This window comes from Aythya ferina (assembly GCF_964211825.1).
Source record: "Aythya ferina genome assembly, chromosome: 6".
Taxonomy (NCBI): Eukaryota; Metazoa; Chordata; class Aves; order Anseriformes; family Anatidae; genus Aythya; species Aythya ferina.
This window is the reverse complement of record NC_140303.1, coordinates 15,577,695-15,603,038: the sequence shown is the minus strand read 5'-3', so window position 1 is coordinate 15,603,038 and position 25,344 is coordinate 15,577,695. Positions and strand designations below refer to the sequence as shown.

Sequence of the window (25,344 nt, the reverse complement as noted above, 5' to 3'; positions counted from 1 at the left end):
TGAAATCACAAGGAAAATCCTGAATGGCTGAACTGAAGTTAAAAACAAAACAAAACAAAAACACAAACACACAAAAAAGCAACACACAAACCTTTAAATAGCTGCCTAAAAAAGCATTTTACATTTGTTACTGCAGCCTGACTTCTTAATATTGGTGTATAGTATCACAAAGTCGGTCATTCAGATCCTCAGTGTTGATAATAAGGAATTGACCTGGCAAATTTACAGTAAAGTGTTTTCTTATTATTAGTCTCCTGTCCCATTATGAGCCTAAATTTTAGTTTTGAGTGGAGATTAAGGTTGTGCTAAAATAACCTTTTTGAGTAGGGAAGGGAATTCAGGTATTCAACACACTTTGTCCAGTGTATTGTGTTTGTTGAGAAACTGTAGTGATATAATAGCATGTTATATAATAAAAGTGTCATATGGGAGATGTGTGTGTGGCAGGTAAGACATCAAAAATAAATTTCCATTTCAATTTTGAGGAAAGCAAATAATCATTTACTTTAATTCTGCAACTTATAGTTGTTTGTCAAAACAGTGTAAAATAAAAACACTGTAGTGAATAATTTCTGCGTGTTGTAATCTTTCAGCACTTATCCTCATAAATACCTGAGAAAAAACAAGTGTTAATATCTCATTTTATACAGATGGGGTTCCAGGAAAGAGGCATGAAGTTATATACCCAAAGCATGTGCGAAAGTCTGTCAGAGCAGGGACTCTGGTTTTCTGGCTCATGCCAGGGTTTTGCTGGAAAGATCACCTTTTCTTTTAGAGCACATAAAATCAGTCTTTTCCATGCAAGAGAATTAATTTCTCAGTCTTGTTCTGTGTGTCATCATTTCATTTCTTTCATGGGAGATTCTTTCACTTTGGTATGGTTGTGCTTCTCAAATTGTCTGTCTACGTTTTTTCCCCTCTGAGTCCTCCTCGTCACCTGCTTTTGTATGCCATTTTGTAGTTTCTTCACTTTTTGGCTGGCACTGATGTGTATTTTTAGAATGGTCTCATCATGGAAAGGAATTGGAGTGCTCTTCCAGCTTTCTTTGCACCTGCCAGGCCTCTAAGTTACATGCTAGCTGATTAGTGTTCATCATGCAGGTATTGAACTTAGCTTAGTTGCTAATGCTTTTTTCTTTTTGGAATTTTGCTCAAGTCGTCTACAGTTTGTTTCACCTGAGGTAATTATTATGCATCACCAAATATATGCACTCATTTGTCTCTTGATCTGTTAATTTGTTATGAGGATTAATCAAGCTCTGCTCATGCTATGCTCATACTTGTTTTTGTCTTTATGCTTTTACTAGTGTGTTTTAGATCATCTAGGTTCTCTTAGGAATCTCTTAGTTCTCTCTTAGGCGTGCACATTAGTGTTCATCAGGTTAACCAAGTTATTGCTTATATTGGAGATTCTTCAGAAGATGGTGGTTGTATTCGTTTGTATTTTGGTGGTGTCATCAGAAACTTTGGCAGTGAGAAAGATGACAAGACCCCTCTGTGTTATATTTCAAATCCTGAAATGGACGGGTCTTCTCTGTTATATCACAAAGCACTCAATAATGAACCTAATCCTGTGGTGTTTTTTTTTTTTTTTTTTTTTTTTTTTTTTTTTTTTTTTGTTTGGTTTGGTTGTTGTTGAACTATGCAAACCCCCTTGGAGGGAGGAGTATGGAAGGAAAAATACAAAGGATATAGATTGGGCACCACTCAGTGACTGAGCATCAAAGTGCTGAACCAGTCAGGGAGCAGAGGAAAGACAAGTCAGAACAATGTATTCCTAAGAACCTTTCTGCGTTGGTTGTAATTTTTTGTGGGTATGTGATTCATCGTAATCTGGATTGAGATTGATGAATTCAAGAAAATCACTGACAAAAAAAAAGAAAATAAAACAAACAAAGAAAAACAATAGCAAAATTGAGAGGAACAGTGTTTCCTTAAATGCAGAATTTCAGTGAAATAGTTATACCAAAATATAACTTGCCTGCAAGTATTGGGGATAAAATGAGCAGGTTGTTGTTGGTTTTGTGTTTGTTTTTTTTTTCACTCCCTAAAAATTATGAAATATGTTAAAGTATTCGCAATACATGAATACATTCACATTCCTTAAACCGTGTAGTTACGGGGAATTCAGAAAACACTGTTCTGGAAAACTTGTTGGCGTTTCTGTGAAATTTACCAGTATTTTAAAAGTTAAAGAATATACATTTTAAGGCAATGATTTTGCTGTTTTATAGCTTTCTCCTTACTGAAGTGAGGAGTTATTTTAAAAACTGTTTTATAGAGGTATTCTCTTTAGGAGGAATTGTTTTATAAAGAAAAAATAATTAATCAACTACTAGAGACTATCCATCTTCCGTACTAGTATCTTAATTTGATTGAATCTAACTAATTATTTGCATTAGAAGCTCTTATTAATAAAATGATGAAAACAGTTATTTCCACCAAAAAAAATGTAAGTAACATCTCGATATATAATTTGGTTCCTTTTATGCTGTTCTTCGTGGAAAATAAACATAATTTGTGCAGGTGTCTGTCTTTTTATATTTCAAAGGTTTTAGGGCCATGAAAGACCACCAAGTCATGATACTGTAAACCTTCATTTAAATAAGTCATGTTAAGTTTAATGATGTTAATGAAACTAATATTTCAGCCTGAGAGCTGCTTCGTGCTATGGAAGAAAAGAAAACCACTATTGTCCCTGGTGCTTTTACCAGAAAATACTCCGTTCTGCCATTGAATTTGATCATTATGACCTATAGCACTTAAATAAAATAGCAGCTAGTCACCTAAGAAAATTATCTGAGGCTTCTCATCAGAGCAGCAGCCTATCTGAGGTCAGTGTCCCTTCTCTAACTGTAGCCAGTAATGGGTATTTCAGAGGGAAGCAAAATAAAGAACATCATGATTAATATTTTATGATTGCGAAACCTGGTCAGTTGAAGTGAAAGGCTTCAGACCCGACTTACTTTATAATTCTCATTCAAGTAGGAAAACTGTTCCATTTGAAGTAAATCGGTTCATTAAATTAAGTAGTTAAAATTAGAAAGTTGCACGTTGGGTAAATGAAATGATGGGCAGCATGGAGGATTTTCAGCTCCTCTATGAAGAAGCTAATAGGAAGGATATTTCCTTGCCTGGATTCTCTAGAAAATATTTCACTGTGGAAGTACTGGGAAACTTTTCAGGGCTGTATCCCTCAGGAGTATGAAAAATTTAATGTGACCTTCTGAGAGATAAACTTTTCTGGAGAAAGACATGAAACATCCTGTTATTAGCAGTTTTTTAAAGGAATAAATACAAGCAGGACTAATTATAATCCTCTTGTAATTTGTGAGGGTGGATTTTTTATTTTGTATTTGCTGGTAAAGATGATGTTCAGAATAAGAGCAGCTAAGTTAATACTATCATTGTATAAAATCTGGCATTTTTCCTTGCTGCCTATTCTAGATGAGGACTTTTAAAGTAACAGTGGGGGTCTCAGTACTCTACAGAAATCAGAGAGAAATGTGTTACAGCCCAAAACCTTTAGTCCTGTAGCACAGTGTACATGGAAATACTGAAACCTTTCTTCTATTTCTTAGTAAAAATGACTGGTTTAAGATACAGCAAACATGTATCTGCTTGGAAGTGGGTGTTTAGCTTAATAGCAGCGGATTAGTTGGAACTCAAAGAGTAATTTATGCATAGATAATTCATTACGTGTTTTCATTATGTTCTCTTTTGCTGTCTTCTCACTTCTTTTTAGCAGAGGTCAGGGTTAGTTCATTGGTTTAAGCACTGTAGATACATAATTAAAGCATAACGGCAGGGTTTTTTCTTCTCTGTATTTTACTTTTTTTTTTTTTTAACCACCTTCTGTGTCTTGCAGTAGTCTAACAACACAGAAGTGGAACAACTTGATTAAAAAACAAAAAAGACAAAAACCTGTGCCTGCAGGCTGTCTGATTTGTCTCTAAACTTATAGACAGCTGATCTTGTGAGAGCTAACAAATTTTAGTAGGGAAAAATCTGTATTGCAGTGACATCTTTACTAGATTAACACATTTTAGATATGAGGAGACAATTGGTTGCCTCCTGAAACTGGGAGATGATTACATTATTTCATAGTAAATATTTAAACTTTTTGTTAGTGTTTTTGTTGTTGTTTTGTTTTTTGTTTTTTTTTCCCCCTGTGTGGAATGGAACAGCTGAAACGTGCCTGACTCCCTTAGAAGCAAGTGAGCCGTTTTGGCTGTGCCTGGAAAGCTCCTTTGCGACCCTTCGCATTCAGTTGTTCTCTCCTCTCCTTGCAGGATGCTCTCCATCACTGGATATTACTCAGACTTGCATCTATGTTTGAGTGTATTCACACTACTTAGTATCTCCAGCTCCAGTTTCTTCTTTAGAGTTTCCAAGTCATTTTCCTCAGAACTTTGAGCATCTGGTTTAAAAGGGGAAGGAAAAAATGGAAAAAGGGGTAGGAGGTGGGAGGAAAATGTGTTTTATGGCAGCTGTAGTTGGGCTGCCTTCTCTGAAAAGATGGGTACAGATACTTCATTACCATCAGCAACTGACTTAATGTGTGAAAGAAGTGCATGGACAGTCATCACCCTCTTTATTTGGATAGATCTCTGTGTGCTTTCTCTTTAAAATTCCCTTTATAACGTGATACCACCCATAGCCTGTGCTCTCTAAAAAATGTGAGCTGCCCTTTTTTGTGGATTGTCTCCTCCCCGAAATGACAGCATCGGCCGGTGGGGCTGGAGGCACGTGTGAGGGACAAGCAGCCAAGAGCAGCTCAGTAACTTCACCTGTGAGTGAGCTCTCTGCATCTGAGTGACATTTGTCAGCTATGCTTATGTTTGCAACGAGGGATATGACATCCTATGCTATTTTGTTTTCAAATACAGCAGCTTGCTAACCTTAAAAATATACAAGGAATTCAGCGATCTATTGAAAGCTTGTTGTTTCGTCATCTTGCTCCTGGGTTGAGTAATTATGTGCAGGTGTTGAATAGGGCTAAAATGGAGAAGAATATGCTATTGGGATGATAAATACTTAATACTCAGGCAGTAGATCCTTGTGACATGCATATGATGACAAGTTTTACCCCATGTAGAAAACTTTTTTCTGAGGTGCTGTCTTCTATATGTTTTTAAAAAAATAAATAAACAGTTGTCTGTAGGTTGCATCTTACTGCATTCTCAAAGAGAAATCCTACCAAAATCTTCCTAGCATTGGTAATTTGGGAAGGTCAAATCCCCTTAGCGAACAAAATCCTACTGCGAAACTGCAAAACATTTACCTGTGGAGAGAGATCCCTTTTAAGCATCTGTGTTTTAGCAGTTGAGATCAGTTCCTCACTATTATTGGGTAGCTGGTAGAGGAGCCTTCAGCTGTCAAAGCTTTCCCTATTGTGTATTTGACAAATTGGTAATACCTGATGCAGTTTTCAGGAGAGGGAGCTATAATATTTGACAGCAAGGGCACTATCAGTGTGAAGAAAGACCAATGGCCACTGAATATGCAGCGCTCCATTTAAATTTTGCTGTCTGTGTTAACAATGGACTGTTGTGTGTGCTCACTACACACACACACACACACACACACACAGACTTTTTCTCTCTTCTCTAAACTGTACTCATCAGCATTTTTAATAATATGCATGGCAAGCCTTCCTGCCAAATGTGATAGACTGTAAAGAATCTGGCAGAAATCAATAAACATCCAGCACTGAAGAATTTACATAGTAAATGACGACAGCTTCTTTAGGTTAAAAATCAATAGTACGGCGTTGACCGTGGCCTTGGATGAAGCAGACAGGTAACACGGGGCAGGTGCCGTCCCTGCTGAGACCACAGATGCGGTTGTGCAGTAGCGGAGGGGAAGGGAGACACCAGCACGCATTCGAAGTAGCTGCAGTGCAGTGTTTCCAGTTGGGGTAAACCCCGCAATTCTGATTAGTTTTGCTGAAATAAACACTTTTTAAAAATTCACTTACTTTGATTGCTGTAAGAACATACCTGTACTTACTGCATTGCAAATGCAGCAGGGACAGGATTTTCTGAGGCAGTGTCTCTGCTCCTGGGGAGCACACTGAGGCATGCTCTGTGCATCTCACCTGTGAACTGATGCTCCTGGCCTCTCATCCCTAGCCTGCAGCTGGACTTCAGGTCTTTGTATGCTGACTTGATAGGCCAAAGTTGGCTTTTCACTTAGTGCAAAATGCATTTGAGATGTATAGGAGAGATTTAAAATACAAATAAGATACAAGTAGGTTACAAGTTTTGGAAGGTAGCTTTTCTTCTTTGGGGATTTGGTTGTTTTTTTTAAACGTGTTGAATATTGCAGAAAAACCATCCAATATCAATATCAAAGCTGTCAACCACAATATGGAAAGCTGCTCTACATTCTCCCCTACCACTTGCTTTCAGTTTTTTAATGTGACTCTGTCAGACTCAGAGTCCCAGCATCTTGGGGTTCCTTGTGCCTGTAGGGTTTAGTAATTAGTATCCTTAAACTTAAAGGTCATCCTGTTCAGTGTTTCATTCACCCATAGACCTATTCCCCAATTCTCTTGCCAGTGTAATTTAAATTGCAAGCCAGTGCAGACCAATATGCTGCTGGAATAAAGCTGTTCTTTTGAGCAGATGAAACCAGTTGGAAGATGGACAGTAGGAGTGGGTGATGTCAATTTTTTCCAAGTCTATAATCTTTGACATTTCTAAATCAAGAAAGCCCAATCCCAGATATTCTGCTTTAGTTATTTATTTTAAACTCTCAGGCCTTCATAGGTATGATATAAAAAAAGTATGTCCTCTAAAGTCTATTAATGTTGTCGGGAAGGGCAGTTTTCTTTTTAGATTTAAATAATAACCACATTTGGGAATGAAAAGTAAGTCAGAGTCGTAGTTTTTTCATTTTGAAGTATAAAGTACCTTTTAGATACACATGTGGTGTCCTCTTGGTCAGGATATTTAGCGCTTTAGTACATTACTTCTAGGATGTCTTTCTGTTTTTAAAAGTAACAAACGATCTGCATGCTACTTGTTTTCAGAATAAAACCAATTTTTCTCAGTGAATAGATTTTAAAAATAAACTTGTATGTTATCTTTGGCCTTGAGCTGACTTACAACTGTAAGTGCATTGATTTCAGATGACAGGTAACCTGTCTGTCATGATCACCCTCAGAAAATTCCTGCTCTATTTTACCGTTGCTGAGGAAGACATCTCTTCACAGGAGTCCTTAAGCAATACAGGGTTATCTGGGGACAACCAGGATTTATTTAAATTTCTCTCTTTACAAATTAAATCCCATTTGCTACTGTTGAATATTTTCTGGACCTTTAGGACTTAAATCCCTTACATGTTTTGGTTCTATACAAGTTCAAAAGATAATACAAGTAGCATTTTAATTATGTTTTTTGTCTACTAAGAGAATTGATGGAAATTGAAGGTGGACCTGAAAGAATAGTTAACTTCCTACATTCCTACGTGTGCATTTTGGAGTTTTTGGGAACAATCCTGAGTGGAATCTAGCTTTTTTTTCTTTTCCCTAGTGAAACTAAAAATAATAATTAAAAAGAGTTTACTAAGACCAAACCAAAAAAAATCGCACCTCATAGAAAGATTTTTGTCAGGACTTCCATGCCTGGCTCATGAAGAATTCAGGGAATTCATGAAAGAAAAATAGCAATACATGCTGATAATGCCTGTGTTATAGTAAAATGGAAATCTTTTATGTCGGGACCAACAGTGGTTTGTTGTTCAGGATTTGTCCGTTTCATTTATGTGGAATACAAATTCATTCCAGTCAGCCTTTTGCGGAGAAAAAAATTATAGAAACCCTCTCAAAACTGTAAAGCTTATTTTCTCATTCCATATTTAACTGAGCAAGATAAGAATCATTGTACCAAGGGCAAGTTGCTTCTGGTTATACAACTGGATAAAAGCTTTTTAAAAACAAAAGTATGACATTATTAGAAAGCAATGGCAGAATTTGTCTAAGATGAGTTGCAGTAATATTTGCTCCCCTTGTTTTAGGTGTACCGTGTGTTTTTCTGTAATGCCCTGTAAAGTTTTTTCTGTAAAGTCTGGTGTAACGAGGGCCTCCCTTCAAGGGTGGTCACAGATTCTGCCCTTACAGCCGTGCCTCTGTGCCTATTCTTGCATCAAATCAAAAGGCCACAGGCCAGGGCAATCAGTCAGTAGATCCCTGCAGAAATTATTGCCCAGGAAAACACCGTTGGGGAAAGGAAGGAGTCGGAGGTGTTTTTCATCTTGCAGAGATGCGCTCTCCAGACCTGTTGTAAGGTGTTTGCAGAAATGTCAGTCTTCTGCTCAACAGCAGCCTGCACTTAGATCAGACTGACTGTCTGTAACTCAGGGCACTATGTGAAGTGGTCGCTCAGTTCAGCACTTACAGAACTAGTAAAATGGCAGGATTGATGTGCAGGTTTAGGCAGAGCTTTTTACAGCTTGACTGGATTAGGCTATTCCTAATGTGAAGGGAAATACCCAGTAGCTTTCCTTTGGCCACTAATCCCGAGCGATGCTGTTCGGTGTGATTTGGGGGGAGGGAGGTGTAACGGGAAATGTAGACGAGCACAGAAGGTAGGAATTCCATGCTGAAATGTAGAACTCGCCCCCTTCTGATCTTTTTTGAAGTTCTAGCCAATTCAAGTGCCTTCCTTTTCAAACTGTGATCACCCAGAATAGAACTAAGGTCACTGCAAGGCTAGCAGTGTAAAATGCTCAATAGGAAAAGAAACGGCACCACGCCATGAAACAGCAAAAAAATTTTTGTTGTATTGTCAGAGATAATACAGAGGTTATTGGTAATGCTTTTTGAGGAAGGAAACTTCCTGAAGAAATGGGCTGAGTTGCAGTTTTATTTATTTATTTTTGCTGTGTCTGAGGTTGTATGCAACACAGGGCAGAAAGCAAGATACTTAAACATAATTCAATTAACTTGCTTATTTGTTTGATGTCTTCAGTGTGTGATCTGCATGTTCTTAATGGGTCCACATGGGGATAATTGACAGAAGCAGCTAATGTGAAACTTAAGTTAAAAAGTTGCTTTTTTCTAGAATATGTAGAATAAAATTTCTTTAATGTAATGAAGTATCCCCTGACTTCAAAGCTTATTTTAAATATTCTGGTTAATTTACTAAAGGATGCACTTAGGAAATTGTCTAGTGTTTGGTGTCTTTCTTTTTCCAAGTACACAAATCCTAATCTAAAGGAAGACTAAAGAAATTGTTAGGCATTTTGAATTTCATCAGATTTTGTACATATTAGTGAGTTCTGAGCTTAATATTGTTTTTATACTTTATGCTATTTGATTAAATCATTTGTTTTTAGGTTAGAATTTGTTTTTAAGGTAGAAAATTATGTGAAGAAGAATATGAGATGTTTTCTTGTGCTCTTTTTTTTAGTGAAATGACAAAAACAGTGGAGATTTCTGGGGAAGGTGGACCCTTGGGAATACATGTAGTGCCCTTTTTTTCATCTTTGAGTGGAAGGTAAGATATTTTCTGCATTGCTCAAGGAGTATTTTAATGAAAGGATTTCAGTTTCAGTTCTATTAAAGTATCTGCTGTATAACCATAAGGAAGAACAAATGCTTAAAAATATATAAAAATTGTTACTTGAGTCTATGACCCTGTCTTCCATTGCCAAAATGTTTACTAGTCTACATGAGTTACATGAGACAATACCAACCAATTTGTTCATATTTGTTCTTTTATTTGTCTCTGTTTTTCTTCTCTGAATGGTAAACTAGACTCTGAGTAGAACAATGTACATGCATTTCTAAGATGTCAGGGTTGGTTGTGTATATATATATATATATATATATATATATATATTTGTTTTGTTTTGTTTTCAGTTGGATTTCTCTGCCTGGGCCCTTCCTTAATGACTTGTCAGACAAGAAAAGTCAAAAAATATATATATCTGATTGCCTGGTCATGCCTCATTTTTTTCAAGCTACCTTTCAGATTTGGTTGCATAGCATTTATAAAATGTGTACTATACCATGAACTTTTCTTTGTCACAATACAATTACTTTAATTATAAATGATTTAACATAGCCTCTTGAGATCACAAAAGCCTATTATAGCAGCATGCTCATATTGATGTACTGTAGTTAAGACTGTGTCAGCATTTTCATTATAACTATTTTCCAAGCTAAGTAACTGGAATGGTAAAAATAAAAATAAATAAATAAAACATCTGGACTGAAATTTGACATGTGAAGGCTTAGCCAGAGAGTTAATTTGACACTGGCAGCCCTGTATAAGAGATGGGAAATTGCCAGTGCCATAAATGACACTATTATATCGTAAAGTGGCTGCCTGTAATACAAAGCCAATTATTGCAAAAGTAAAAATTGTCTAATCCTTAAATGTTTCTTTACTTGTCAACTTTCACGTAGCACAGAGAACACGAAGGATTAGGTTGCCTTGTAAAGGTCTATATCTGTAAATGTTTTCTCAGTGCCATCTGTGGTTGTTAGTGAACCCACATTCCTTCAGAATGTTTATTTGCTAAAGGGGAAAGGAGATAACCATTGGCTGGAAAAATGTCATCACTGTCTCAAGAAAAAAGTTGGTCTTGCATGGGAACTGAAGGACGTCTGAGTTGTGTGAGGCTTTGCAGGCTGCCTCTCTTGAGCAAGGTGCTTGTGTTCATTGCCCAGCACAAAACGCAGACAGTGGTTGTTTGGTTTGGGTATGCCATGAATGTTGGAGTGTGTACACTGTATTTCAAAATGTGATGAAATCACAAGATGTTAAAATCAATTATTTTGTAACTGTAATGCTGTTCTGTATTGAAATTTCGCTGTTTTGGATGTAGCTTTTAAAGACTTTCATAATGAAAAAAAAGAGTTCCTTGGTCTGCATTGTGTACGTTTTATTATGTCTTATCTACAAATGCTCTTGGGGATCCCTCAGAGCACAGTTGTGGGTTGTTGTTTTTTTTTTTTTTTTTTTTATTTTTTTACAAATGTCCCACTTATTTAAACAGTTATTTTGAAATTGTAGTGACCTTTGGCAGAACCATACATCTTCGTAAGAGCACTAGGGTGACTTAAATCACTCTTACCTCTTAAACACTAGACCCAAGCTTAATTAAATAAATTTTAACTCATCAAAGATGAGAAAGTACAGAAGGACATCTTTTATTTCTGTTAATGACAGGGTGCAATTTATGGGGGCACGTTGGCCATGACCAACTTGGTCTGGTATTTCAATTGTAAACAGTTATCTACTAATAAGGTAATGCTGGCTTTAGACCTAGTGCTGCTGCAGAGCAAAATTTTTCTAGAGGTAGTTAAAACATCTTATTAATTTATGAACTCTTATATAGGAATTACAAAACTAATGGAAATATTTTTTCCCTTTCTTCAGCACTTAGATATCGTTAAAAAAGGAAATTAAAATTTAATAGTGCATTAAAACAATGCTAAAATTGAGATTGTATGAAATAATTAATGGAGTCATGAATTTCAGCTGCCATAGCATGTGTAACTCAAGCCACTCAGTTACCAGTGCTCACAGTAGGTTTTAGACAAGTGTGCAAGCTTATAGCGTTACATGAATGCAGCACCTAGGCACAATAGGATTAGGGAAGATTATAGCAACTGACTTAATTTTTAATTTCTTTAATTTCCCTGCTTCTATTGGTTTCTATCTTCCTGTAATTACATTGAATTAGTTCTAAGCATGTGGCTTCTTGATTGCAGCTGGTTGGATGCTTGTCATCAGTAGGGCTGTGGGTCCTCACCTCTGCTTGCCCTTTCAGTTCTTTAGTGAAGGGTAACACAGGCTGCAAGAAAATCCTGATGTGATTTTTTTTTTGGTGAGATGTTTTAAAGACATAACATTCAGTTGGAACCAATTTTTCATTTAAAGTATGTTGCTTTCAACATAAATATCAATTTAAAATCTTACTATAAAGTAAATCTAACATCAGAATGTTACGCGTGAACAATGAATATCGTGTCATTTGAAATGGCTTGCTGTGAATATGTTGAATGGAATTAAATATGAGAGGCAGTCATGAATCTGAGAAAAAAGTGCAAGACTTCTGTTTTGCGATTGGAGTGCTGGCAAAGTTGGAAATTGCACATTAATACTTTATGGAGTATAATCAATAGAAAATGGTCTCTAAAGGTCATCTGTCTGTGCTGATGTGGTATGGAAATTTAGTGGGTAAAACTGGATGATAAAAGGTCTTCACAAACATGCAGTTGTCAGGTTTTTGGGACCTTATATCACTTGATATATCTACGCTAAGCTGTGATTTGCAATACAGATACTCCAGGTAGGTCAGGAATAGCCCAGTGTTCCTAGCAGTTAGCCACACTGGAGTTTTGCTTCACTGAATGCATCATGAGAAGTTTCTGTGCTGTACATCAGTTTTCAAGTTGCAAGTAACTTTTAAATAAATAAATAAATAAATAAAAGACAATAAGCCCAAACCTTAGGTTTTTATGTTCTGCTGCTGTCCGGCAATGTGAATAAATGGCATTGCTGTTGTGTATCACAACAGTGTCTTGAGAACTGAAAAGTTTCACAGACTTCTCAAACATAGAAACTTTGGTTATTTCCGTCTTATTCTATTGCTGGTTTAGTTTATTACAGCCTAGTTAGAACATTACCTTTTAAATCGTTTGTGATTTTCTTCAGAACAATTTAATCTTAGTGTCAGACATGTACTGCTTAAACTATGTTCAATCTTTTATCTGAATGTGGAGATCTAGGTGTTTTCCTTCATTTCTCTAAGTATGACCTACAAGATTTAATGCTTCCAGAAGTTCTAGCATCTGGATTAGCATTAATGTCCAGCAGTTTTTCTTGGTGTTTCTTGAAGTCCACTTCCTGTTAATTGAAGCAAGAACTGGAAATTCTTCCTTTAGATTAAGCACTTCATAACAGTCTATCTCATCTCATCTTATATAAAGCAGAGATAAATGTATATATTTAGTTGGTATAAATTAATACTAGCAGAATAAGGAAAGTTTTCATATTAAAAAATAAAATCTTTTGCCTTTTAGGATGCTGGGACTCTTTATCCGTGGTATTGAAGAAAATAGTAGATCTAGGCGCGATGGGCTTTTCCATGAAAATGAATGCATTGTGAAGATCAACCACGTGGACCTCATAGATAAAACCTTTGCACAGTGAGTGCTGTTTTTACTGGTATTTGTAACTAGACAAGATTTTATACGATGCTGAGTTTATAGAAATGGTTTGTTTAAGTCGATAAATATTTATTTTGGTTAAAATGATGGAAAAAATGATAACTGGCAGAAAGTTTGTGATTTTTTTTCTGAAACCTCTAAAAAGGCGTAAATTTGGGATAAGAATCTTTTTGTAATTGTAGTAAACCCTTTCTGCTTACTTAATTTAAATGACTTCATTTTTTAAACTTATCTTCACTTTCTAATTCTTCTGTTATTTCTCCATATTGTCTTCATATTTTTTTCCTTGTAAGAACTTCAGAGTGAATCAAATTCGCAGCATATTTTTGATGTCCTTTTTCAAAGGAAATTAGATTTTTCTGAGTCTAAAGCTTTTTTAGGACTTAGGTTTTTAGATATACTAGTACTGTCAAACTATGATTAGTGGAGTTAAATGGTAAATCTCACCTTTTATGACTTTTATGAAAAATCTGTTGACATTTATTATCCATCTCAAATTACTTTAAGTAACAGGTTGCTTTGATTGGCTATAAATTAATTTAACATTGTTGCAAGAAAATAGCCTCTCAAATTTCAGATATTTGCTGTAGTAATTAAATAGGAATTTGTTTTTAACTTCTAATCCATATATTTAGACAGCTGAGTGATTGTTTATAATAAAACAAAAACCTATTGAGATCTCAGGGGAGTTGAGGCTTGGCTTAACTTTCTGAACAGTAAGCAAAATGTTCAAGATTTCTAGATAAAAATACATAATTTCAATTTTAGGGATAAATATTGGCAAAACAGGCTTTGCTAAAAAAACCAACATGGTTTGGTAGTAGATACTGCCCTGTTTCTGTGGCTGTGTTTTTTTCCTCCTGATGGATTTTCCAGTTACTGCTTTCTGAATATTTGGTGGTAAATATGTTCTGATCTACCATCGTACCGTGTAGCTGCATTGGCCTTGGACCTGAGGAAAAAACTATGGGCAGTGCAGACTCAGCATCCACAGTACATGCATTTGGGGGCTAGGGGAATATTTTTGGACAAGCTCTAGCCTTTAGGTCCCCATGAATTCTCCTCAGTTACCTTCTAGAATACCTTCTGCATCATCACCCCTGACTGTTGAGAATGGCTAGAAAAAAGCACCTTTCCAGACTGAAGTTAATCTTATGAATATGCCTTTTAGTTTTCATCTGGCAAGATACAATTGTACTAACCTGATAGAAGTCCAAGTTACAAAAATGCAGCAATTCTAAAAGATGTGAAGTACTGTCCTGATGACTACTGACCCAGAAATAGTCAGCAGATTTTCCTTTGATGGCAAAATCTGTTTGCTAACTTCAAATAGACATTTCTTCATAACCTTTGTAAAATCTGTTTTAACACTTAGCAGAGATTGTTACATACTGTCTCCTTCCATTTTCAGCAGAGGCTTTCTAGTACTGCTCCTGGTGATTGCTTCTTCTGCAGCTGTAATAGCAACAACCTACTTTCTGTATTCCCACATTTATAATATTTGTATATATTGGGACTACTGGTCTGCTTTTTCATTTGCTGTTAATCTATTCAATTACATTCTGTTGTGTTGCAAAGCTTCTAGCACCTCTTTTAATTGACTCCCTTATTTCTTTAAAGTATGCGTTTGGGGTCTCCAGAAATGTAAATTTCTCCATCCATTATTTTTTCTCTTTGAAGTGCATCCAGTTATTTTGCCCCTGTAGACTGCATTTAGACTTTCCCAAAGGATGACTTGTGTTATTTCCACTATTTTTTGTTTGTAGGAGATCTTATATTTTCTCTTTCATATATTTAAAATATTCATCTTCTGAAACTGAGTTTTTAAATTATCTTGTAAAATGTAGCCATGTGTGGCCACTTGCAAGGATGGAGATGAGGAATGAGAGAAACCCGGTTAAGACTTTACATCCTTATGCTGTGAGCATGCAGTGATTTTTAAGATCAGGATAAAGTCTGTCCTTGAAAACCTATAACCCCTGCAGACACATTGGGATAGTGCAGTTAAAGTTTCACTGAAACCTAACCCTCAAGGATGATGCTGGAAGAATACCCTCACAACACTCTTCCTGATACCTTACTTCTCTAAGTTTGAGGTTTCCCTTCTGGTCGTGTCTCCTATCAGAGACAACACAATTGCTCTGACTGCTGGTGCATATATGCTCAGTGTAGTCAAGACATTTTTATCTTGCAGAAGTATCCCTTGCATCTGTTGAGACTTTGCTATAACTTCAGCATGTTCATGTTGCCAAAAAAAGCACACCCAAAACAGCCCCTCCCACCCAGGAGCTATAGCTGCAAGGTGGATGTACTATGAAGTATTGTTGGTCTGGGAAAGCACTAGGTGTGCATTCAGGATGGTAACATCTGCAGTGTCTTGTTCACTGTAGCAGTGTAGAAAACTTTGTTTACTTCAGAAGTACATTCAGCATTGACTTTTGTTTCATAACAGAGTATAAATCCAAAGCCAAGGTTTCAGTGAAATACTGACTTTGATGACAGATATGCTCAAGAAAGGTAGGAGGTGTGTAAATTGTTCTCAAAGGACATCATAATTTAGATATGTGGTTTAGTGGTAGGCTTGGCAGTGCTAGGTTAACGGTTGGACTTGATGATCTTAGAGGTCTTTTCCAACCTAAAAGATTCTACGTTTCTATTTAAAAATAAAAGTGGTCATTACTTCTCCCTTTGACTTGGCTTTTGCTAAGTAGAAGTACTTGATTTTTTTTCATTCCCCAAAAGTTCTTCAGGTACTATTTCTGTTTTTATTTAAGTTGCCTTCTGCAATGGGCTTTCAGTCCACTTCAGCTAAACCCTCAGAAGATGAGAAAGGAAAGCACAGAAAGTGTTCTACTTTGTTCTTTCAGAACTCAAGGTTTATAACATATCTTTAACTGATATGACTTGAGTCTACAGGTCGTTCAAAATCCAGGGACGTGTGTTGGAACTGTTGCTTTGGCTACATTGTCTTAATTGCCTTGCAAAGAACCATGAGTCCAAACGTTGTATTGTTATTGTATATCAAGTCAAGGGGAGCAGTTTCATGAAATACTCTGAGTTTCTGGTGCTGTACTTGAACACATCTATAAATACATTGATTAAGTCCAAGTATCTACCTTAGGAAGAAGCTGCTGCTTGAAAGATGCGAGTAATATCTACTTATTTATTCATTTATGTAGAAACACACGAACAGTTGCCTCTTTTGCAGTCATCAGATTTCTTCTGATATCTGTATATCCCATACCTTCATTCTATTTTATTGCATCATTTGCAGCCACCATGTTTCTTGTGAGCATGCCCGTATTTTCTATCCCTTCATTGTCTATTACTGTGAAGTCAGCCATGGGTTGTGTTAGGAATAGTGAAGGAATTTGAGGCATGGTTAGGCTCTAGTGGAAATACTGGAGTCTTGAGCTTGCTCAGGATAGATGTATCCACAAGAGCAATTGTTCGGTAATCAGCGTGCCTCTGTTCCAATGACAAAACGTAGCAGACAAACACTTTGAAAAAGTAGCAAGTTGTAACTTTAGTCTTTTAGAGAGCTTTTGCCCTCAGGAATTCACTACCTGATGCTTTGCATGAAGAATTGTGTTAATTATTTTATTCTGGCTGATACATTTTCCTAGCACCCTAGGAATCCTTACAGGTATTCCGTTCCTTTAACTTGAGGAAATGCTGCAGTATAGAAATCTTATTTCATGCTTACTTTTTAGAGAAGAAACTGTAGATATGAAGGTGATATTTGTCCATGTTTAAGATAAATTTTATTTTATTCTCTGTGAACAACTTTAAACCTTTGCCCATATTTTCTGGTTATGTGAATTTTCATACCTTTCATTTAAAGGGCTCAGGACATCTTCCGTCAGGCAATGAAATTTCAAAGTGTCATCTTGGAAGTCCTTCCTCCATATAATCGAGAACAGTATGAGAAGTCTGCTATTGCTCCCCTTTGTTTTCTGCATAATGAAGAAGAAGTTCCAAAAACAAAGATTCCACCTCCTGTTCATCCAAAACCTGCTCTGAAACCAGTTAATCTTTCTGGACCAGGCAGCTTGGAGGCAGGTGTACAGTCAACGCTACAACAGGCTAAGAGCCCCAACCTCCCACGTCTGAGTAGAAAATCATCTTCACCCTCTCTGTCTCCCCTTATGGGCTTTGGCAATAAAAAAAATGCGAAGAAAATAAAGATAGACTTGAAAAAAGGTGAGTCTTTAGTGATTATATTATTTTTTTTTCTGTATTTTTGTTACTTGAACTGTAAACTAGTGACGTGAAAAGTAGGGGAATGTTAGCAGTAATGTTCTCAACAGACAGCTTTCCTGTCTGTTGGAAGCATTTTTTGGAAGCATGTTACCTTGACTTACTGATTTTAAAATATCTCAGATACTGGTTATGTGGAAGGTATTTGATTGGCAACATGTGATATGAAGAGATACTTCAGCCTTTTCCCAAGTACAGAATAAAAGTGCAAAATTCCTGCTGCTGATCTTTATTAGTTTTTATTTATATTTGCTAATTGAGTAACACTGTTATGACATTTTAAAAAGATGTTTACAAATATACTCTGCATTGTTTCATACTGACCACATCTACCTTTTCCCCTTTTTATTTTCTACAAACCTTATCTTTCCATCTGTATTTATTTAGCTGTTAGTGTCCTGCTTTTTGTGTGTATATACTTAATTGCTTCTCCATGCAGATCTGTCTTTGCATAGAGTAGCAGGTTAGTGCACATCCAGCAAAATGTGTTTTAAGTGTATCCCAATTAGTAGTTGCATTTTCTGTTTAATTTCTGTCTCTGATTTGACTGAGAGTTAAGTCTGATGCTAAAAGTGGCCTTTTAAAAACCTGTCTAACTTTATTCTTATAACATATATTGAATGTAATTAAGCTGTCATTTCTTAATTTTTGTTACGTCTGAACTTAAATCACTCATTTTGACTTCTGGACTCTTCAGCTTTTTGTTAACAAAACCACTTCAGAATTATTGCCAATTTAGATGTAATGCTTTTGATTTTTAAATTGTAATTTATATTTTTAGATATGATAGGACTGTGATACTGTCATTGTATGTCTGAAAACCATTCACTTGGTAGCAATCGTGCTCAGTGAAAAAATATTTTATGGACCTTACTAGTCTTGGATGATTTTGGTGACTTACTGTTAATATTGATTTTACTACCTAATTATTTATTAAAACATTTTTCTATTAACATTTCAGGTTGTTTATTTCCAAATGTAAAATGCCTTCACTAACTGCAGCTTCAGAACACTTGTCCTTTCTTAACAGCATATAGTCAGCAATTTCTGCCTTCAAATCATGTGATACTTTTCACTGTTACATTAAAACTACTGCTAAATTATATTTATGATCATAAAAAAGCAATTCTAATTGCTCTGATTTATTGCATAGACTGTTGACATTAATGTAAAGGCTGGTGATAAAACCATTTGCAGAAAAGGTATTCTCTTTAAAATCAGAGTTCTGGTTTGTCTTGTATTATTGTGGGTTATCCAAAAGTATTTCTGTCTTTAGTTGTTGAAAGATTTGAGCATATGTGTTCTGACATTGATATAATTCTTCTCTAGACCATGCAGAAAATCTGCTCATATTTCCAGCTTTTTGTTTGCTTTCCTTCTCTAAGAGCTAACCCCAATGAGTGTCTGTGATGTATGTTCCTGACTGATTACTTATTTTAATGATCATCACTGGCTTGTTAAAACTTACATTGGGAATTTTTTTGTCTGATGTTCTAGGTCCAGAAGGACTTGGTTTCACTGTTGTTACCAGAGAGTCTTCAGTACACGGTCCTGGTCCTATTTTTGTGAAGAATATTTTACCAAAAGGTGCAGCAGTAAAAGACGGTCGTTTGCAGTCAGGAGACAGAATCCTGGAGGTTAGGATAAATATTTTATTTTCGTTGCTGAGTATCAATCACTGGTTTTAACATACATATGGTACTTCCTATAAATACTACTGATGTATGGAATTAAAATTCCTGACCTTGGTAAAAAGTGTCATGGCTTTTGTTATTTATGCCAGCAAGCTTTTTACGCCACAATTTAGAAAGTTTATTTTTACAGAGGTTCATGGGACGGTAGTAAAAGGGAGATCTGATAACATACTGGTTCTTAAAGCAGATAAACTCATCAGTTGAGAAACAGATCATGTATTGCCTCTTCAGCCATGTCCAAAAGTATGATTAATATCAAAGTGGTTAAGTGCTCATTTTAAGGCAATTTTGCTCAAATTGGTCTTTTTAAAAATTTCAGATAGATTGTGACTTAAAATCTCATTATCTAATGGACTATTTCTACTTACTAACCTCAAAAAGCTCTTAAGGTAAACAGTTTTAATAATACTTAGGTCTTGTTTTTGTACTTTTCATCTTCAAAGTGCTTTACAAACTAATTAAGCCTCACAAACCCCCTGCAAGGTGGGTAAGTACTACAGACCTGCTTTAGCAGATGGTGAAAATGAGGAAAAAAGGTTAAGTGACTTGTGCAGGGTCAGAGGAAGACGGTGTGGGAGCTGTTGTTAATTATCTTTGCTCCCAGTCACTGAATGACACCTGACTTAGGTGAGGGGAAAATGATAAAAGGACATATTCATGGATATGGCATCCTCTTTTCTTTTGTGCCTGGTAGGTGAATGGACGGGACATCACTGGCAGGACCCAAGAAGAGCTTGTAGCTATGCTGAGGAGCACAAAGCAGGGGGAAACGGTCTGTCTGATTGTGGCTCGTCAGGAGGAGGCCTTTCTACCTCGAGAGCTGGTAAACCTTGTGTTTTTTTTTCCTGGAGTGATATTGAAACAATTCCATGTTTTAAAACTGGCTCAGGAAATAGAAATGAACTGATGTTGGCTGAGAAAGCTAGCAAAGGGTAACTCTGTAAGACTTGTATTTCAGAAGTATTTATATTTAATTTTATCCACTTTAGATAGAATTCCATGAAATTTGATTTTCAGCCCAGAAATGACATCATAAGTATAATTCACAAGGGGATATTGTACATGAATTTTGTAACTGTGAGGTCAAGCATGACTGAAAGCGGATCATTCTCTTTGAGAAAAGCAACAAACTTTTAAAACAGTTTAAAGGTCATATAGTGAGTCCTGCAGCTTATCAGTAACAAGCTAGTGGTGGTGGCTGCCCCTGGGAGATGCATCTTCTAATCCAGGTTGCCAAACTGCGGAGTAGTGAGGGGTAATGTTCCATTGTGTTCCTGACAAGTTTTGGAAGCAAGCTTTTTGTTGGCTGTGAGTCTGACTTAATAGCAGAGAATCAGACATGCCAGAGCTTATCTCTAGTGCTTAATTCCCCCCCCTTTTTTTTTAAATGTGAACATGAAACTGTTCTTTTGTGTCTCACGTGGTCATAGGAGGACTACATCAACGTAAAAGTGCTATCTGTTACATATGTGTTTCCCCTCAAAGCTGGTCATCTCTTTGGTTGCCTCTTCCTTATCTTGATTGATGGCTTTACTTGACCTTTCATTAAGAAGTTCTTGGGATAAAGGAAGGACAGCATTTCCTGCTTTTGTCTCTTTTTATCTTCTCTAAAGAGCGCTTTTTTCTTAAAAGGAAAAGCAAAAGGGGGGAAGGAGTCATTTTGCTTTAAGACTGTTAGTCTTCTACAGAAATTCTCCAGTATGTTTTCTCACCAAACATTGCTAATAATTTTCTTCATGTTACCTTGTTATCAGTTGGACCTTGCCTAAGGTAAGCGTGTCCATTGCCTCTGGTAGGATGAGAAGCTGGAGAGGAGTTCAGATTCTGTCCTGTGAGCCCTTCTTTTGTTCATCTGGTGCCTGTTTTTTCTTGTAGTAAAGCAATCTTAACAAAGCTATTTTTGTTTTCCTTTTCCTTTCTGATTGAAGAATTTTTAAGGAGAATAACAGAATATTTTTCAGCCCTGTCGTGGGTTAATTGGGCATTCCTTGTCAGTAGTTTCCAAAGCAGATAAGTCAGATAAGTTTGTCATTGTAAGGCCATGTTTTGGAACGCCTAAGATTTGGAGTCAGTGTCTGTGTAGATCTGAGAGAAATTTCTGAGATTCAAATACTGAATTAGCTGTTAGATTTAGGATTTCTTTTCATATACCACCTCCTATAAATGCAAGCTTTTTTTTTTTTTTTTTTTTTTTGTAAAGGTGACTCTTCAACAGTTTTTTTTTTTGTGTGTGCTTTTAAGTTATAAAACACATTACTTGGAAAGTGTACTTTTTCTAAAGCATGTTTTCTTCTTTTCTCTCCCCTCTTCCCCTAGCATTATACATTATTCTTTTCTGTTGTAGTTCAAATTCTCCTGGGAATCACTGTAAAGTACATGGATATAGCAGGCTGGGAGAATCTAAAAGCAGTTTGTAATTTTTACCTTCCAGAATTGCCTGGTATTAAATTTGGGCCTCCACAGCAAGGATTAACTCCTTTTCAAAAGGTGACTTACTTTTGACTGGCATGATTGAAATCTAGAAATCTAGCCACATTTATCATGTTGGCTTGACCTTCGCTTAGATTGCTTTCTTTGCAAAAGAATGATGCACAGAGTGATGGCCCTAGCAGAAATAGTGATGGTATGTGAATTCTAATACTATTTTGTGTTTCTTGTTATCCAAACCAAATACAATCTAATACAAATGTGAGTTACTAAAATACATTGGATGATTTTATGAAACCAGCCCTTCTAAATTAAAAAGCCTTTTAGCAACATCTGTTTGGTAGCTCATGGCAAAAGTATGGGTTAACATAGCACTAAGCTAGCAGATGTTGATACTAACATGATGCTCGTTAAGATTCATGAGACATCTGAGAGTAGTCCTAGCAAAAATTAAAAATAATAATAATAGTAAAGTTTAGCTTTTTTGTTTGTTTTCAGCCTTAGCCATGATATTACATTAGGCTAATCCTCTGCTAGCTCAAAAGTTACAGTGCTGTTTTGATCAAAGAGAAAAAAGGCAGCATTTCAAATGTTTGTTTTGGGAGGGAGAGGCAGTGGATAATCCAGTATTTTTCAAGGACAGCTGCAACAGCATGCACAGGCTATGTAATATGCATGCAGAGTTTATCTAAATACATGGAAGTTTTGTTAATGCTTGGCAATAATAGGGTAATTGCTTTATATCAGACTTGTTCTTGACTTGAGCAGTTCTCCAGGGACTTGAATGTAATCTGAGGAACTATCTTCTTTAGATTCCTTGTTATCTGTTGTAAGGAGCAGGAGAAGACCGACTAGTAAATCTGCCCACTTCCCACAGTTTCCTCTGGCAAAGATGCCTCTGGTGATTGGACCCACTAGACACTATGCACAAAACTATACTGAGCATATTACTGCACTAGAACTTGGTTCCTACATTGATTTCTGTAAAGAATTTGACAGCTGAATGGGCACAAAGCAAATAATGTAACAAAGTAGTGGAGGATGGCATTTAGTTGTGTGGATCTGTGGTGATATAATATGACTTTACCACATCACAAAGCTGCTGTTTGGTGAGAGCTTGGTCTGGTGAATGCTTTCTCTTCCTTAAGTTAGATGAGAGAAGAGTTTGGGGGTTTCGTTACTGTGATCCATGTTGATGAATTGCTAGGAAGTAGAAAAACAGAGTAACAAACCTGTACCACACCAGAGGAGAGAGGTATGATAGGGGTGAGGATGAATCAGTGTTGCAAACAACATTATTAAATTGTAGAGAATTATGGCTTCAGTTACTCGAGCTCATGCAACATCTGAGAGTTGTACAGTTACATTGTTTGCACATAATGAGGAAATAAAATAGGAAACCCAATCTTTGTAGTGTTGTTACTGCTTAAAAAAAAAAAAAAAAAAAAAAGAATAGGAGGATCTAATGAGATTTTTTTTTTGACTGAAGCAGATCAGTGAAGTAGAATTTGGACCAACCACAGGCTGTCCTCCTTATTATCCAGTTAACCAAATGTTCCTTCTAATTCATGCCAGCTGTTGACAATGTAGCAGCTGAGTAGGGAGCTGATTCCAAAACTCAAGGGAAGATCTTGATTCACTTAATTACAGCAGTCTACAGAGTGGCCAGTGATTAGTGCATTCTGTGAGGTGCATTTGGATTTTAAACTGTTCAACAGTGATTGTTTTCTGAAGGATGGCTAATATTACAGAGAGAAACTGTCTTAATGGGTTTGGATTTTCCAGCTCTTATCAAAGTAAATGGAATACACATCAAACTGTGACTACCATTCCACTGTGTTTTGAAAGTACAGTGTTTTGATCATGTGCATCTTGTTCTTTCTCTGGGAAAAATGTATGATCTGAAGGTGTCATTTCTTTTAATAATGATATAAAGATGACTTCTTCCCTTTCTATTCCTTTATCCCTGTATTGGTAAAACAAGCAAAGCTGCTTGAATGAGAGCAGCTCTGGTGTAACCCATTCTGTGCCATGGTCCTATGCAATTCTTGGAGTCTCATTTTAGAGATACTTTTTAAAAATTCTTTTTCCCTGAGCCTTCAGACCTTTGGATATTGTACACGTAGGCGGAGAAATACCCAGGTGTTGCACTTGCCATAAATAATATAGAACTGAAAATATTTGGGAGCATTTGTTTTCAAAGCGCATACATGGTATAAGTTTTGCATATACCTTACTTGCTTTATAGATAGCTTCAACTTACCAATTTCAGTTGTAATCATAGCTTCTGTAGTTTCTTAGCATATTCCCTGATCCTTGAAGAATAATAGGGGAAAGGGAAAAAAACAGTATTTATACAACAAAAGCCAAAAGAAGAACAATGTATATAATGTAGCTGTTGATCTTTAACTCCAAGTCTCTTTTATACATATATTGTATAGGATTGAAAGAATCATGATGAAAGGCAAGTTCAATTAAGCATTTTTTCCTGCCCACTGTTTGATTAACTTTTATGTTTCAGTGTCCTAGTAATTAATTCCTTCCACTGCCTTGAACTTCTGTGCCTGAAGAACTCGTTTGCCTCAAGTGTTGTCCTTTTTTTTTTTTGTTTTTTAATGTTCAGAGCTTATTTTCTATTACTTCCTTCTAATTGTTTCTTGCCTTTTTATGTGCAGGAAATAATAGATGAGATTTCAGCATAGACTTGAGCAGTTTTGCACCTGTTTTTGTAGGTCAAACCCGTGTTTCTAATGCCTGATAAAACAGAAACGGTCAAATAATTTCAGTCACAAAATGATTCCAACAAGTACCAATTCTTTGTTGTGTTCTCTATTCAAAGGGAAAAAGTCTTTCAAAAACTAGGTCAATATATGTATTTTGGATTTTAATAACACAGAAGATTCAGTCCCTGAATTGTTCTGCATAATGAAGAGAAAGAAATAATGAATGCATATGGCATTTTCCATCTTGAATTACTTTATAAACAATATAGATAAAGTTCTGTGTTTTTTTTTTCCAATAAATTTTTCAGATAAAGTTTTTAATTTGGGGGTTTTAGATTTTATTTATGTAGATTAGTTGAGAAATCGGTGCAGACTGTGTCTGTGAAAATATATCTTTAGAATGCAAAGATTGTGTAGCACAGTCCTCAAAGGTTTTCAGCTTTCATTGATTACGTATCTGAGAACAGATACATAATCTAGTTTATTGTAGTTTACAGTATTGAAAACTATGGACTGAGGTATAGCTGATTATTTACCTTGCTTGTAGTACAAGTCGATAAGAGATGACTATTTAGAAGGAACCACAGCAGAAGGAACTTGACCTTCTTTCCTTTCACAGTGAAAAAGAAGGTGCGACAAGAAGTATCCCTTCATTTTCATTGTTTCTGGTTTCTAGAAGAAGCCAGATATATATTGGCTATCTGGTGCCAATATAGCTACCAACAAAATTTACTGTGCTTTTCATCTAGTGATGAGCTGCAGTGATGTTACTGCATCTGAGTCAACTATTGCCTTCTTTGTCAAGCCCATCAAAATATTATGACCTAGCAGTATTTTGGTTGTCAGATCCCAGTCTTACTATTTCCAACAAATTCAAGGAACCTTAAAAGGGTGGTCTGAAAACTATGGTCCTAGCACTCATTGCCTGCAACAACCTCTGATGCTTGTGGGTAAAGTAAAAAGAGTGGGGGCAAATAAGGAGAGAAAAACATCTTACTACTCATGCCAAGGGGTAATGTATTTGCTTACAGGATTATTGCCCAAGGTATGT

At 36.2% G+C, this 25,344-nt stretch overlaps 1 protein-coding gene across 3 annotated transcripts in view; it reads left to right on the top strand.

The window, feature by feature from the left end:
- PARD3B (par-3 family cell polarity regulator beta) overlaps positions 1-25,344 on the top strand; it is a 397,551-nt gene that overhangs the window by 161,797 nt on the left and 210,410 nt on the right. For all 3 annotated transcript variants that reach the window (XM_084522836.1, XM_084522835.1, XM_084522837.1), the window contains exons 6-10: positions 9,417-9,503; positions 13,043-13,168; positions 17,034-17,392; positions 18,947-19,086; positions 19,838-19,966. In XM_084522836.1, the coding sequence (XP_084378962.1) occupies positions 9,417-9,503; positions 13,043-13,168; positions 17,034-17,392; positions 18,947-19,086; positions 19,838-19,966 (841 nt within the window). The remainder of the gene's footprint in view (positions 1-9,416; positions 9,504-13,042; positions 13,169-17,033; positions 17,393-18,946; positions 19,087-19,837; positions 19,967-25,344) is intronic.